Raw genomic sequence first — 16,249 nt, 5'->3', positions numbered from 1 at the left:
CTGTCTCAGGTAGGGCAGTAGCTCCACTGATGGTCCCGGTCGTAGTTGTCTGTGGTGGAACACCAGAATTTCCCGCTGCCCTCCGCCAGGTTGGTGCAGGTGAGGAATTTAAAATTCTTGTAGATGAAGGGGAAGACACAGGGCTTGTCATAGTCTGCAGACCAAACACACCACCAGCAGGTGAGTACAATGGCCAGGATCACAGGCAGCACATAGCAAAGGCAGGCGACACTTTGTTAGATGGTTCCCCATACAGCTTAGGGCTACGGGAGAGAGCGTGGCCCCATGACAGGGGTGCCAGGCAGAGCAATGAGAGACTTGGGTACTATGCCTGGCTCTGCTGGGTGACCTTTAGCAAGGCACGGCCCAGCTCCATGCCTCTGTTTCCCCACGTCTGCAACATGGGGCTAACGATTCAAAGTTCCAAGGGGACAGGCAAACAATGTCTCTGCTGTTGGGGGTTACGTATGCAAAATCTGTTAGGTGGTTTCTGGGTCCGTGGGAAGTCCGTTTAGCCAGTTTATACAAGCACAGGTGGTTAGACACAGCCACACCCCAGATGTGTTTTCGGGGTACATCCTCTGTGGTTATTACATGCATTAGTCAAGGCCTCTAGATACTAGTGTGAGATCTGGGATACTTTCTGCTGGGCACTGCCCAGGTAAACAGTTGCTGAGATGGGGCACTGAGTGCCACCCAGACACAGAGTCACTGAGATCAGGGTCCCATCGCACTGGGCGCTGCTCAGACACAAAATCACCAAGATTGGGGCCCCATCATGCCAGGCACTGCCCAGACACAAAGTCACTGAGATTGGGGCCCCGTCGCGCCGGGCACTGCCCAGACACAAAATCACCAAGATCAGGGTTGTGCGAGGCGCTGCCCAGACAGACAGAGACCGACAGGCCCTGTCTCAAAGTGCTGCCAATTTAAACAGCCAATAGAAGGAGCCCCACAGTTCTAGGGTGATTTGGGGGATGGTTTTAAGAACTGCTGAACAGCTGCTACCCATGAACTTTAGCTTGCTCAGCTTTTCCTAAAGGGCGGAGGGTGGGGACCAAAAAACCAACCAATCTGCTCTTAAGCGACTCATCCAAGGAGTCTATGACAGAGCCAGGAATTGAACCAGACCTCGTTGAGCCAAACACCTTAACCGCAAGGTTCAGCTTCCTCCATCCCCTGTCCTACCTGGCTTGGAGCAGTAAGTCCACTTCTTGTCCACGTCGTAATTCCTGGTGGTGCTGCACCACAGTTTTCCCGAGCTCTCCCCGTCGCTGGTGCAGGTGCAGTACACTTTCTTCTTATAGACGAAGGGGAATGCACAGCTCTTTCCTACTGCGTTCCCACCCAGGACTAGGGAGGCAAAGGGAGGTGGTTATAGACACCGCCAACACGCCCACCTGCCTACGGACTAACAGCTCCCGCATCCCACTATGACCCGGCCACCCATCACCAACAGCCAAGAAATCTCAGGTAGGCGTTCATAGATCCCAAGGCCAGAAGGGACCATTGTGATCATCTAGTCTGGCCTGTAGAACACAGGCCAGTGAATTTCCCCTGGTTCTCTCTGTGTTAAACCCAATAACTTGGGTTTCACTCAAGTATCTTCTAGAACGGTGTCCAATCTGGATTTGAAGACATCATCATGGCTAAAGCATCTTCCAGGAGGGCCAACAGGAACCTGGCTTCCCAAAACCCACTGACTCTATCGCTTCTGGATCTGATTCTATGGCTGCTCCTAGACCCTGGCCTTGAACCCTTCCTGAAGGAATCCTTAGAGGATCCTTCAGCTGCTGGGAGGGGTGTGTTGTAAGCCACTATCCCACCCACCAATCAGATAGACTCCCACTGCCCAACTCCCATTGGTATCAATGTGTCACAACTCCTCATTGGCTCAGGGGCACAGCAGAGATGTGATGAGATCATACAGGAAATCTGGAGGACCCTGGACAACTGGGTAAATAGAGGTGGATGAAACTTTTCAGATGAAATGTTTTTGGCGAAAAGTAAGGATTCAGTGAAGCCAAAATGTGTTGTGAATTTGTGTCAGTTTTGTGGGATTGTTCGTGTTGGAAAAATGACTAAAAATTCAGAAAAAGTCAATTCTTCAATTTCAAACAACTTCTGCTTTCAAAATCTCCTTCTATTTTATTAAAACCAAAATTTAAAAAGTTTAAAAAATGCTCAAGATTTAAACGAAATGTTTCATTCAACCCAAAGGGATTTTTTTCCTTAAATTTTCAGTTCAATGACAATTTAAAACAAATAATTTTTGGGATCCACCCAAAACAATTTTGTTTCCTGATTTTTTAATTCATGAAAAGTATCAAAGAAAATTTCAATTCCAGGATCCACCCAAAATGTTTTTTCCCCGATCTTACAAATGATGGAAATTTTTGAACAAGTTTGTTTCTGGGCTCCTCCCAAAACACATTGTCCCCTGATTTTTTTTGATTAATTAAAAACTGTGAAATGTTTCATTTTCTGGACAACCCGAGACAAATTTTTTTCTAATTTTTTGATTCACTGAAAATTTCAGAAATTTCGTTTTAGGAACGCACTCTAAACCATTTTTATGACTTTGCAATGCAATGACAATTTTAGAAAAAATGAACTTTCATGAGCTACCTGAAATGACCTCCCTCCCCGCCATTTTTTGATTCAATGACAATTTCAAAAAAAAATTCATGGTAATCCAAGACAAGCTCCTCCCCTCACCCCGGTTTTTCAGAATCACCAGCAAACCACAAATTAGTTATTTTCCCGGCTGTATGGGAAAAGCCAGAGTCAGATCTGCCCCAGAGGGAATATACGAAGAGACTGGATACATTACTGATATCTGGACAGTAGCTCCACAGCTTATCCTGGTTGTAGTTCTGGGTTGTAGCACACCAGAAATTCCCCATCTTGTCTCCAGCGTTGGTGCAGCTGTGATATAGCTGGGATTTGTAGACAAAAGGAAATATGCAGCGCTGACCATTCGCGTTTCCCCCATAGGCTGCAAAGGCAACGAGTAAATCAGAGTGAACAGCAGGAATGCCAAAGAGAGCGACCGTCGTGGCCGTTTTCTTAAGAAAAAAGAAAAGCCGGGGTAGGGGTGTCTCATCTCAGTGCTGCGGTGAAAGCCAAAGATAATTTTGTACAGTGGGTGAATGGCGTTGCGCCTAGGAGCATGGGATCACCCCAGGGGCCCATCTAGCCTGGCATCCCGTCTCTGATGGCCGCATCACAAGGAGGTGCCAGGCAATCTGGCTGCACAGGGGAAGCCATTTGTAGCATGCAGCCCCTCCAGCGAGCTCATTTGGCCCGCAAGACTGGGTGACAGCACTCCCTGTGCTAGAGCTCCACATACCGGAATGTCCTCCACAAACTCTTTACCTCTGTGCCGACACGGAGCGCTCTGGTCGTGACCAGGACTCACCCTTGCTCAAGCAGAAGCGCCAGAGATGGTCTTTGTCGTAGTTGGAAGTGGTAGCACACCAGGGCCGTCCCATCTGGTCATCGACTGCCGTACAGCTGTGGTAGGTCTTGCCCTTATAGATGAAAGGGAAGACGCAAGGGGAGCTGTCTGAATTTCCCCCTGCAGCTGGTGGAGAAAGAGGCAAGGGAGGAAAGGGTTAAAAACAGGGCAGAAGGCAGGACTCAGGGCAGGCGATTTTCTGGGAGAACTGGGCGCAAATTTTCCCAACAAAACGATTTTTTTAAGTGGAAAAAATGCCAATTCATGGGAATCGAAAGTGTTTGAGCATTTTGATGAAAGTTGCTGTTTTTGACGCATTTCCCAACTTGAAAAAAATGTTGAGGGAAAAAAGTGGAAACGTTTAGACATGCTTGAAATGGAAAAAAAATTATCTGGGTTCTCGGTTGGGAGCACCTTTTTGTTTTGAAATGTAAGCAGAGTCTGAATGAGCTCTCCCCTGACATCTAGTGGTGAGCCGTGTAAGAGCACTTCAGGAGCTGATCTCACTTGCATGGGCACACCCACCCTGCCTAGGTGCTCAGCATGATGGGATTGCTGGTCCAATGATCACTTTTGGCTGGTGTGGGGGATCCCCAGCCTCCTTGTTATTGGGGCAGGAGTAATAAAGGGTTGTTATCGTTGTGTGAATCAAGGGCAGCAGAACTGTACCTGGCATATCCCAATGGTGGGATTCACCCTCAATTGAATGGCACTCACTAGGCTGGGGACATGGGTTCCAAAGCCCAGTGAACAGGGGGAGGGTGGGGATAGGTGCTTGTGTGTGTTGATGTGGGCTGTGCCCAAGGCCCCCCAGATTCTCTGACTCTTCCTCTCTCCACTGTGTAATAACACAGCTAATTTAAACTCAATTGAGCGCAGCTGGTGGAGAGGGCCAGAGCAGAGCCCCGCAGAGAGGGGCAGCGAGTGAGTGCCTGAGCAGTGGAACAAGTAAGGTGCCTCTTTACCCACCCTCCCTCCACCCAGGGAGGGAGGTGAACTCGGCAGATGCACCTCTGAACTCTAGGTTTGCACTGACCAAGGACAACAACTGTGAGTGGGGTGCAGAGAAGGGATGGGCAGGTTGAAGGAATTTTTTGTTGCTGGACTTAAGACCCTCAGGGGAAAAGGACACTGCCCAACCTACTTGGGGTGGGTCTTTTGCTCATGGTTTGTGTTTATGAACCCTGTTTGTGGCATTTTCCCAAATTAACACAGAGGTACTTCCCTCCTTTTATTAAAAGTTTTTGCTACATTCAGACTCCGTGCTTGCGAGTGGGGAAATTTTGCCTCTTAGGGGCACCCGGGGGGTGGTGTGTAATTGTCCCATGTCAATGGGTGGGAGCTCGAGCTGGTTCTGTGTTATATTGTTGAAAAGGAACCCCTAGATACTGAACCTGGCCCTTGTTACTGCCAGCTCTGTCTGGCAGAAGGGTTACAGGAATTTAAGCTAATTAGAGTGAAAAAAAAATTAAAAAAGAAAAAAGGTTGAAATGGAAACAGAAGGTTTCAAAACTAAACTTTTTAACTGAGCCGAACTGAAAGAGAGTTTGGCTTTTCAGTTCATGAATATTTTCGAGGTTTCATTTTTCCCCCCTCCAATCCCAGAGGGGAAAAATGTTGAATTCCCAGAAATATTTCTAGGCTAGGGAAAAGCTCCAAGGTGTCAATTGGCAGCACTGGGCAAAATTTTGGTTTGATTCAATTTGGGCACTGAGATGTTCCTTGCTCCTACAGGACCTATATAAAAATGACTGCTTCTTGTCCACTCCTTTTGTTTGACTGTTCAGATACCACAGTAATGGAGACACTAAAATCCCCCAGAGTAGAATAGAGCATTGCCCAGACACACAGTCACTGAGATTGGGGCCCCGTCATGCCAGGTGCTGCCTAGACACGGAGCCAACACCAGGAATAGAATCCATGTGTCCTGATTCCCTCTCCTGTGCTCTCTCCACTGGGCCATGCTGCCTCTTACCCCAATGTTTGTGTACATACCAGCTGCAAAGCAAACCCATCCCTTAAGCCTCTCCTGGCCCCACATACCTGCTGTGCCGCAGTACCTCCATTTACGGTCCGCTTTGTAGTTGCTCGTGGTGGCACACCAGGGCCGCTTGCTGTCATCCATGGTACAAGCCGTGTACCTCCTGCATTTGTAGCTGAATGGGAACGTACAGGGATCCTCCGAGTTCCCGCCAAGCACTGGGGGAGATGGGGTTGGGGAGAAAGATGGGATGTGGGAGGCAGAAGAGACAGAGAGCATGCTGGGTAATGCAGCTCACACTCAAACCAGAATCACCACAAGTTGAGTCCATTTCCAGGTAAATAAAACCCCTTATCTCCCCTGAGCCACGCAACAGCCTGGCCACTGCCCCCAACAACCGTGGGGTAGTGCAGGGAATGGGGGACTGGGTTATGGGGCACTGGTAGAGCTGTGAGGAGGGTGAGCCCAGGGCTGGGCTAGCAGGGGCAGTGGGTCGGGAGTGAGGGGCAAAGGCAGAGCTGGGGGTGAGCCCAGGGCTGGGCTAGCAGAGGCTGTGGGTCAGGAGTGAAGGGCACCAGCAGGGCTGGGTGCGTGGGGGGACACTGGGCGGGGCCCCCGGAGGCACCATACTTGTGTCGGGACAGTAGCTCCAGCGCTGATCCATGTCATAGTTTGCCGTGGTAGCACACCAGGGCTGGGTCCTGTGGCGCTGCTCCGTGATGCAGGTGTGGAAGGTGCTGCCCTTGTACACGAAGGGGAAGAAGCAGGGCTGGCCGCCTGAGTTCCCCCCATAGGCTGAGGGGAAACACAGACAGGGACCATCAGGGGGTGGTAAGGCCCACGAGAGATGGGGACTCTGCTGCCACCCTGCAAGGGTCTGACCCATAGACAGACAGACAGATGGGTGGGGGTGTATTGGGCTGGACAGTCAGACAGAGGAGGGTATATGGGGCTAGACAGACAGACCAACTGGGTGGCTCTGCCCAGGAAGACAGGACACAGGCCAGACCCGCCAACTCTGGGCGTGTGGGATCACAAACGGGGAACATGATGCTCCTCCATGCTGCCCGGTGCTGCCCCCCATCCCCCGGCTTCTTTCCCATCCCCATCCTGTCCACGGGCTGCCCCTGTCCCTGAACCGTGCCACGGTTACCCCCTTTCCCCATCCCATCCCCCGGCTTCCCTCCCTTCCCGTCTCCTGGTTTTCCCGCCTCTGGGCGCTCACCCTTCTCAGAGCAGAACCTGTAGGCCTTGTCCCGGTCGTAGTTGGCGGTGGTGGCGCACCAGAGCCGGCTGCTGTCCACGGTTGTGCATTCTGTGTAGACCTTGCCCTTGTAGGTGAAGGGGAAGACGCAGGGGGCAGGGTCCGCACCTGCCCATGAACAAGGGGCAGAGATCAGAAAAGGGGGCAACGGCTGCCAGGGGGCCCCTCAAAGCCCAGCAGGGAGAGCCCCGGGCCGGGGGTCAGGATGCCTGGGTTCTAGCCACAGCTCAGGTTGGGAAGGGGACATCATGGTTTGAGCAGGGGGGCTGAGAGCCAGGACGCCTGGGTTCTCTCCCTGGCTCTAGGAGGGGAGGGGATCTAGTGGGGGAGGGTGGGTCTGGGAGCCAGGACTCCTGTTGTCCATCTCCGACCTCCTGCCAGGCTGGTATATCTCGCACAGCTTCACAAACACACTGTGTTACTCTACACAATGACAGCACATCCCTCAGCACACACTGCACTACACACGCACACTGCCACACAGCATCCACTACACCACAATCCCCACACCACGATACTAGTCAACAACACACTGCTCCACAACACACAGTGTATTACACTCCACAACAAAACAGTCCCCTGAACAGCACCATATGGCTCCACAACACAACATGTTGCTCCACAACATGGTCCATTATACTTTACACCACACAGCTACACAACGACAGACTGCTCCTCGGCATACACTCTTCTACACTGCACACCAACACACTGCTGAAGAGCCACACAATCTACTACACTACAACACAGTGCTCCACAACACAGACTCTATTACACTACACAATACACTGCTCCACAACATACACTCTACTCTACTACACACCACACCACTGCACTGCACTACAGCACACTGCTCCACAACACGTACTTTACTAAACACAACAACACACTGCTTCACAATATGCACTCTACTACACAAACACAACAGCCTACTCCACAACACAACAACACATTGCTCCACAACACATAGTGTATTATACTCCACAACAAAACAATCCCCTGAACAGCACCATATGGCTCTACTGCACAACACACTACTTCACAATATAGTCTGTTACACTTCACACCACACAGCTACACAACAACAGACTGCTCCTCAGCGCACACTCTCTGACACTGCACATCAACACTCTGCTGCAGAGCCAAACAATCTACTACACCCACCACGCACTGCTCCACAACACAGACTCTACTACACTACACAACACACTGCTCCACAACATGCATTCTACTACACAGCACAACATGCACTCCACTGCACAAGAACACACTGATCCACAACACAACACACTGCTTCACAACATGCATTCTACTACACTACAAAACACAACACTCCCCAACATGCACTTCACTGCAATACAATACACACTCTACTACACAACACAACATGCACTCTAATACATTACAAAACAATACACTGTTCCACAACACAACAACATACTGCTCCACAACATGCACTCTACTCCCCAACACACGACTTCAGAAAATGCACTCCACTACAACACACTGCTCCACAACATGTACTTTACTACACAACACAGCACACTGCTCCACAACAACATTCTACTACATACCAACACCCTGCTGCATAGCCACACACTCTACCACACTATACACCAACACACACCGACCCGAGACAGCCCCTGCCTCCCTTACCTTGGGTCCCCTCGCAGAGCAGTGCCAGGGCCCAGGCCAGGACACACGTGGCTGCGGGTGAAGCCATTGTCCCGTCCACACTGCCCCAGCCCTGAAGCCCCAGCCCCATATATACAGCCTCCCTTGGGGCTCCTCCCCTTGGCCACCCCCTAGAGGATTTCCTGCTCACCAGTTGGCTTGCCACCGCACCACCCTGCCACGCCCATGGCAAATCATGAACCCTCTGCTTCCTGAAACCTGAGCTCCCTGGGTTCCAGAACCTGTCCCACCCTCCCGGCTTTGGAGCCCTCTACACACCTCACTCCTTGGTCATGACTGTTGTAGCCCAGGGGTCCACCTTACCTCGGCTTTGCATTATAGTCTGCTTGATTATATTCAGCAGTATATAGACAGGCTTGGCTCCTGTAAGCCATTGGCTTCAGCAGCTAGCATGAGGCTTGAGGCCTTTGGCATAGATAAACGTAGGTAACCAATAAGTTTTGGGGAACTGGAAGAATGTAAGGGGGGATAATGACATCAGCCAACCACAGAAACTTGAACTGACACCAGCTTCTGGGAGGTTTTGGACAGAACATCCGACAACAAGATTGCCATGAGAGGGGAGATTGCCACCCCAGCAACCCGGCCAGCCTGGGGTCAGGTGCCCTTGAGCCACTTGCTCCTCTCCCCTTGGGGTGTACCTGGATCCATGGGGGTCCTCCATCTCCTCAGGGTAGAAGGCCAGTGGCAGGCCCAGCGACTCCTCAGTGCCTTGGTCAGCAGGTGGCTCCAGCAGCTCTGGCCAGTCCTCGGTTCGGCGGGGTTCTGTTATGCAGCACAGTTTCCCCTAACATCCCCTGGGGCACTGGGGCCAGCACTGACTGCTGGGGAGAGCGCCCCCTACTGAGTCCCCACCCCCCTCCCTGCAGCACAATGCCTCATATTATATACATTATGGACTGAAATTGGAGAGAGTCCAGCATTGGGCGACAAAAATGATAAGGGGGCTGAGGCACATGACTTATGAGGAGAGGCTGAGGGAACTGGGGTTATTTAGTCTGCAGAAGAGAAGAGTGAGGGGGGATTTGATAGCAGCCTTCAACTACCTGAAGGGGGGTTCCAAAGAGGATGGATCTAGACTGTCCTCAGTGGATATTAGGAAACACTATTTCACTAGGAGGGCGGTGAAGCACTGGAATGGGTTACCTAGGGAGGTGGTGGAATCTCCTTCCTTAGAGGTTTTTAAGCCTGGCTTGACAAAGCCCTGGCTGGGATGATTTAGTTAGGGCTGGTCCTGCTTTGAGCAGGGGGTTGGACTAGATACTTCCTGAGGTCTCTTCCAACTCTAATCTTCTATGATTCTATGAAATTAAATAATATATAAAACATTTAAAGAAGCACAAAGGAACAGGCTTGTAAATTTCTTTATTTAGTTTTGTTTTGTTAAAGACACTTATGAAAGCTATATCAAACATCCTTATTTCATTTACTGGAAACTGACTTTAGTGTTGTAAAGGGTGAATATCATCTACAATAAAAGTGTTAGAGGAATGAATAACTGCACGAAGGAATAAGATAAATATCCCCCTCCCATATTATTTGAAGTTGTTAACTACTGCCACAAAATAATGTTTCTTAGGAATAAAGCTTTATACAAATTTGAAAAGACAAGAGCCATGTTCTTGTGACTGCATGAAGTTCAGATAGCCTATCTGAAGAAACACCCCTCACGCTCCTTGCTGACTCCCCCCTTATTTAACACTTTTGCTAAACATGCAGTATCATATCAAATACAGTTATTCAAAAGTTTAACATGAAAATACGGCCTTGAATGAGCTGTAATATTACAAGGCATCTTTTAGGAATGTTTCATATGCAGTGAGGCCTATTTGAAGCTGCACGCTTTTTTTAAAGCTGCAGCAAAAGCACAGGCATCAAATTAAATAAAGTGATTAAAAGCTATGTTATCACAACTTTTAAAAATAACGTAAGCGTGTTTTTACATTTAAAAAAGATCCTAAGTTTACTCAATTTCCATAACTAAATAGTTATCTCTGCAACATAAAGATTTTAGTCTAACGGCCATGCCTAGTAAGAAACCCCTGTGTACAGGAATGTCAATTGTAAAGAAATAGCCATATAACCATTTACTGTAAAAAAAAAAAAGTATTTAACATGTTCTTTTTAACTGTTTTACAATAAAAGTTTAAAGGAGAGGAATTATGTAGCAATAGGTCCCTCACGTTTTTTTCCCTAGAAGAAAATTGTGTGAAGGAGGTAGATAAAAATTGATACCCCCCATCCCACATTTTCTTCTTTCCTAATGTTTTTTTAAATCTAAACCTAAGGACAAACTTTTAAAACATGAATTAAAGGGAACAGGTGCGTAGATTCTTTCTTTAGTTTTGTTAAAGACCCTTGTGAAAATTATATCAAACTTCTTTATTTCGTTTACTGAAGACTGACATTAGCTTTGTAAAGGGCGAATATCATTTACAATAAAAGTGTAAGAGGAATTAATTATAAGGGTATAAAAATAGTACAAAACTAAAGGTGCAACAGCTTCCATCCTCCTATGTCTTTAAATAGAAGCTCCTCCTTACTTAGGGAGAGAGACTCATTTACTTCTGAATTGTTAGCCCTAGACTATTGGCTAAGAGTATTGTGTGTCCATTGTATGAAAGAGGATGAGCCATTTAAATGCGGGGGAACCTGTTGATTAAAGATGGCAAGACCCCGGCCAACACTAGCAGCCTAACCACTCATGAAGAGGCATTATACAGGTGACATGGGACCTGAAGAAACAAACATACCGTTGACACAAACGGTGTTTGAGACGGGTCATGGGAGTGGCGAAACAATGATAGCCAATGACGACTGTCTGTGACCACAAGAATGACACAGAGGAGAAACACGAGGCCAGACCGTTGAGCCAAGTTTTGTTTGAGAGTCCGGACGCCGACCAGGAGAACCCAAACGATTCAAACAAAGGGATGTATGAAGACGAGGCACCCGTACATTTTATGTAAGAATGTTCAAGGGGGATTTGGCGGGGTCCTGGTCACCAGTGCTTGGTTGGCTAGAACCTTTTGGATCAAGCCTCCACGGCGACAGATTGTTTTTGTTTTGTTTAATTAAGCTGCAAGCTGAAGGAGTCTCTTGACACACAGGTTTTAAAAGGTTTTAAAAAAAGTTAGGAAAAAGTACAAAGATGTCTTACATGTATTTCTTACTGTACATTTTTTAGCAGCTGAGCAATGGTTCTTCAGAGGACTTGGAGATTCTGGACTCCGACAGCTCTGAAGGGGCAAACAGATTGGGTCCAATCTGGTTTTGCCCAGACCCCAAACCAGATGCTCAACGGGACACGAAAGAGAGGGGGATGCTTATGTAACCCACACATCTCCTGGGTGTGGTGTTCCGCCCCATCTAGTGGCACTTGGAGAGATCAAATTAGTCTGCTCTACAACGTTAGATAAGAGGTAGTTGGCTTTTAACTCATTCAGAAAAGCAGAGCCGGCTTTAGGAAGTGCGGGGCCCGATTTGAACAGTTTTGACGGGGCCCCGGCAGTGATGACTGAAAATAAAAAAAACCACGTCAAAAAACATGTGGGGCTTGTTCTCACCGGGCGGCACTCGTAGTCTTCGGCAGTTTGTCCTTCACTCGCTCCGGGTCTTTGGTGGCACTGAAGGACCTGCTGCAGAAGTGCTGCCAAAGACCCAGAGCGAGTGAAGGACCCGCCGCTGAAGTGCCGCTGAAGACCTGGAGTGCTGCCGGGTGAGTAAAAATTAAAAAGGAGCCTCTAGCCAGGGAAGGGATTCTCGGCCACTTGCCCCCATCCCAGTGGCCCTGCCACTGGGCGCGGGGCCCTCTTAGGCACGGGGCCCGATTCGGGGGAATTGGTGGAATTGTCCTAAAGCCGGCTCATGCATTAAGCTCCAGATTTCATAGGTTCGATCTCACCTGCCGACAAGTTACACTTATTCTATAGGCCCGTACTATCTAACATCGAGGAAGGAATATGGTATTTGCACAGCTAGTGTCTGGCACATTGATCACTTTTTCCCCAGAGTTGGTCGACATATTGTAGTCCAATTAAGGACCAATTAATGCAAAACACATTAGAGCGTCTTAGAAATCATGCGCCTGGAGCGCATATCGCCACACCACGTTGATGAGTGCCTCATCAACATTTTCAGAACCGCAGTGTTTAGCTGTATGACGGGTTTGTTCACAGAGATCCCCCTGGGACTGTCACCTGATGTGCTGAGACTACCTCTGAGCCTGTTTTCTCTGCCAGTTTGAGCCTCCAGAATCCTGCCTTGTTGAGCCAGACACACCAGTCTGCTCCAACACAGACCCAGGGTCTGACCATGTGCCCCAGAGCTGTAGACTTAACTGAAAACTGCTTATGAAGTGCTCCTGTCTCCAGCACCCACATACCCAGTTCCCAATGGGATCCAAACCCCAAATAAATCCGTTTTACTCTGTATAAAGCTTATACAGGGTAAACTCATAAATTGTCTGCCCTCTATAACACTGATAGAGAGATATGCACAGCTGTTTGCTCCCCCAGGTATTAATTACTTACTCTGGGTTCATTAATAAACAAAAGTGATTTTATTAAGTATAAAAAGTAGAATTTAAGTGGTTTCAAGTAATAACAGACAGAACAAAGTAGGTTACCAAGCAAAATAAAATAAAACATGCAAGTCTAAGCCTAATACATTAAGAAAATGATTACAGATGAAAACTCACCCCCAGGGATGTTCAAATAAGCTTCTTTCACAGACTGGACTCCTTTCTAGTCTGGGTCCAGCAACCACTCACCCCCCACCCCCATTGTTACTGTCCTTTGTTCCAGTTTCTTTCAGGCATCTCTTGGGTGTGGAGAGGCAATTTCTTGAGCCAGCTGAAGACAAAATGGAGGGGCTTCCAGGGCCTTTTATATTCTCTCTCTTGTGGGTGGAAACCCCTTTGTTCTTCTGTGAAAAATCACAGCAACAAGATGGAGTTTGTAGCCACCTGGGCAAGTCACATGTCCACGAATGATTCAGCTTTTTGCAGACCAATGCCATTGTTTACATATTAGTTTGAACATTCCTAAGAAAGCTCAGATGTGGATTGGCGTCTCCCAAAGTCCATTGTCAGTTAAGTGTTTCTTGATTGGGCACTTACTGAGAATAACCCTTTCTCAAGAAGCTTCACTGAGGCTACTTAGAATCAAACACATTGAGATACAAGTACATAGCCAATATTCATAACTTCATATACAAAAATGATACACACATACAGACAGCGTAATCATAACCAGCAAATTACAACCTTTCTATAGACACCCTTCTCGATCTCTTTGTACAAGATTTGGTACATCTATAGGACCTTGGTTGCAACAATGATCTCAGTCACAATTCATGTCAATAATGTCACACCCTCCTCCTGAACTTACTGCCAGAGACTTGGACACTGTCCATGGCAGAGGCAGTATACCTAAAATTCCTCTTTTCTGGACAGGGCATCTGCTACCAAGTTCTCCTTTCCTTTAATATGCATAATCTCCACATCAAATTCCTGCAGGACCAGGCTCCAGAGTAGCAGTTTGGAGTTTGTGCCCTTAGTCCGGTGATGCCATACCAAAGGTGGATGGTGAGTTAGTATCCTGAACCTCCTGTTGAAGAGGTAAGGCCTTAGTTGTTTGACTGCCCACACAATGGTATAGCACTTGTAGCCTATAGGACCAACCTGCTTTCTTCATATATATATATCTTTTCTTATAGTTTAAGTATTTGGTTAATTGTAATAGGTTTATAGATTTATATTAAAGTAAGTTTGGCTGTAAGGCAAGAGACCTACAGGCCATGTCCTGTATGTTAAGCTAAAGCAAAGTTAACATATCTATATTAAGACCTTCTACCCAGAAATTAAAGTTGACCTATATCTTGTTACCTAAATAGATAAGTACCGACACGTATGTCTAAGACCTTTTATCTAGACCAATTGACAATGAAGAATGGCATAGGGTTTTTTTTAATGTTGTATCCACAGACTTAACAGGTACACCACAAGGAAACGTATGTGTGTACGTACATGTCATCAATACGCACCTACATACTAGCCTATGGGGTAAGTGTACTCTAACATTTCGTGGGTGAGGAATGAAATTTGGGCATAGGAGGAAGGATTTCCGGCACTTGTGCCCTATAAAAGAGGTAACCCACCTCAATAGAGTACTCCTTTCTCACTTACTCTATCTTACTTTCACTCACTCTTTCTATTTTATTTTATTCTATCGATCTACTATGACTACTACTATTCGTAGGCTGTACTTGTTCTTCTTAAACTTTAAGGGTACGTCTTCACTTACCGGAGGGTCTGGCGGCAGGCAATCGATGTTCTGAGATCGATCCCGGAAGTGCTCGCCGTCGACGCCAGTTCTCCAGCTCGTCGAGAGGAGTACACGGCATCGACGGGGGAGCCTCCGTGCCGTGTCTGGACCCGCGGTACGTTCGGACTAAGGTACTTTGAATTCAGCTATGTTATTAACGTAGCTGAATTTGCGTACCTTAGTCCGAAGTGGGGACTTAGTGGGGACCAGGCCTGAGTTTCAAGGGAACTAGCCTAAGCTTGGTTTCCCTAAGTTTTATTCTTAGTTTGTTTATTAGGTTTTGATTTTAAGTTTAAGTTAGTCAAGTAAACCCTACGTTAGTTTTGATAGCTCTTAGCATTAGTTTCTTCTAAGCACCGCATCCCTCACTCAAGAATTGAGAAACCTGAACCGCAAGGCTGGTCCTGTGTCTCTTGCCACCAGGTTATCAAGGAAGGGTGTGAGTATATTAACCAAAGCTTTGTGAAATATAATACTAGATTATCATATGTATCTTTTGAATAGCTGTAATGCCATTGTAACTTGGTGACTCTGAGTATTTTACCATTTACTTACTATTACTGATTTTAATAAAAAGTCTTTATGACTAGATCTGTCTCAGTGTGAGTTTCCTGTCATACCCCCCAGGGTCCTTTGTAAATTCTGTGCAGCCTGATTTGGGACAAGAACTTTTATCTTCTGATCAAACAGATTGGTGAACCTAAAACCCATACTATTAATAATTAATTAGTATTAACATTAATTAAAATAAAATGGATCAATTAAATTAATATTATTAGAACACCCTAAATCAGGCTACATATTCCTCCTCTAAGATAGAGTAATTCTGTTCCGCTTCTTGCTCAGGATGGCAATGGGATGCTTCTTGCTGTCTTCCCCTGTCTGCATCAGCACAGCACCCAACCCCGTGTCTGATGTATCAGTACACAATTCAAAAGGCTTATTGAAGTCAGGGCTGACCAGCACAGGCTCCGCAGACAGGAGTGCTTTTACCTGGTCAAAGCCTTTCTGGCACGCCTCTGACCAAATTACGTTATTAGGTTGATGCTTTTTACAGAAGTCTGTGATTGGGGATACGTCACTGAACCCCTCCATAAACCTCCTGTAATAGTTTGCCAAGCCTATGAAGGTTTGGACTTGCCTTTTAGTTGGGGTGTAGGCCATTTTACGATGGCTTCCACCTTAAGAGGGTCGGGGGATATTTTGCCCCCTCTACCCAGTGTCCCAGATAAGGACTTTGGCTGCCCCTATCTTGCACTTAGAGGGTTTCACAGTTAGCCCAGCTTCTTTGAGCTTTGATAGCACAACTGTCAGTTTCTCCTTGTGGTCACCCCAGGTGTTGCTGAATACAGCAATGTCATCTCTGTATGCCCCAGCATAATTCTGCAAACCATTTAACGCTCTGTTGACCAGTCTCTAGAAGGTTGCACCAGCATTTACCAGACCAAAAGGTAACACTGTAAATTCCTAGAGCCCTATGTCAGTGATAAAAGATGATTTTTGTTGTGCCTCCCCCTCCAAAG

At 47.3% G+C, this 16,249-nt stretch overlaps 1 protein-coding gene across 1 annotated transcript; it reads right to left on the bottom strand.

Moving 5' to 3' along the window:
* LOC128826472 (epididymal sperm-binding protein 1-like) lies at positions 1 to 8,446 on the bottom strand. Its single transcript, XM_054009761.1, has 8 exons — positions 8,362 to 8,446; positions 6,667 to 6,813; positions 6,072 to 6,236; positions 5,504 to 5,659; positions 3,422 to 3,586; positions 2,834 to 2,998; positions 1,189 to 1,353; positions 1 to 154 (listed from the first exon to the last, which is right to left on the bottom strand). Exons 1-8 carry the CDS (start codon positions 8,426 to 8,428, stop codon positions 6 to 8), a joined length of 1,179 nt encoding a protein of 392 aa, XP_053865736.1. The 5' UTR covers positions 8,429 to 8,446; the 3' UTR covers positions 1 to 5.
* Positions 8,447 to 16,249: the final 7,803 nt, after the last annotated feature.

Source organism: Malaclemys terrapin, chromosome 20, assembly GCF_027887155.1.
Source record: "Malaclemys terrapin pileata isolate rMalTer1 chromosome 20, rMalTer1.hap1, whole genome shotgun sequence".
NCBI lineage: Eukaryota > Metazoa > Chordata > Testudines > Emydidae > Malaclemys > Malaclemys terrapin.
The sequence above is the reverse complement of the archived record's forward strand: the minus strand, read 5'-3'. Positions and strand labels throughout refer to the sequence as shown.

What these genes read in the sequence shown, in the direction of transcription:
- LOC128826472 (XM_054009761.1), bottom strand. Translation starts at nt 8,428, where the DNA reads ATGGCTTCACCCGCAGCCACGTGTGTCCTGGCCTGGGCCCTGGCACTG. An exon ending in GAGGTACTGCGGCACAGCAG is followed by an intron (nt 3,587 to 5,503) that starts GTATGTGGGGCC and finishes TTTCTCCACCAG; the next exon opens with CTGCAGGGGGAAATTCAGAC. An exon ending in GAGCTACTGTCCAGATATCA is followed by an intron (nt 1,354 to 2,833) that starts GTAATGTATCCA and finishes TTGCCTCCCTAG; the next exon opens with TCCTGGGTGGGAACGCAGTA.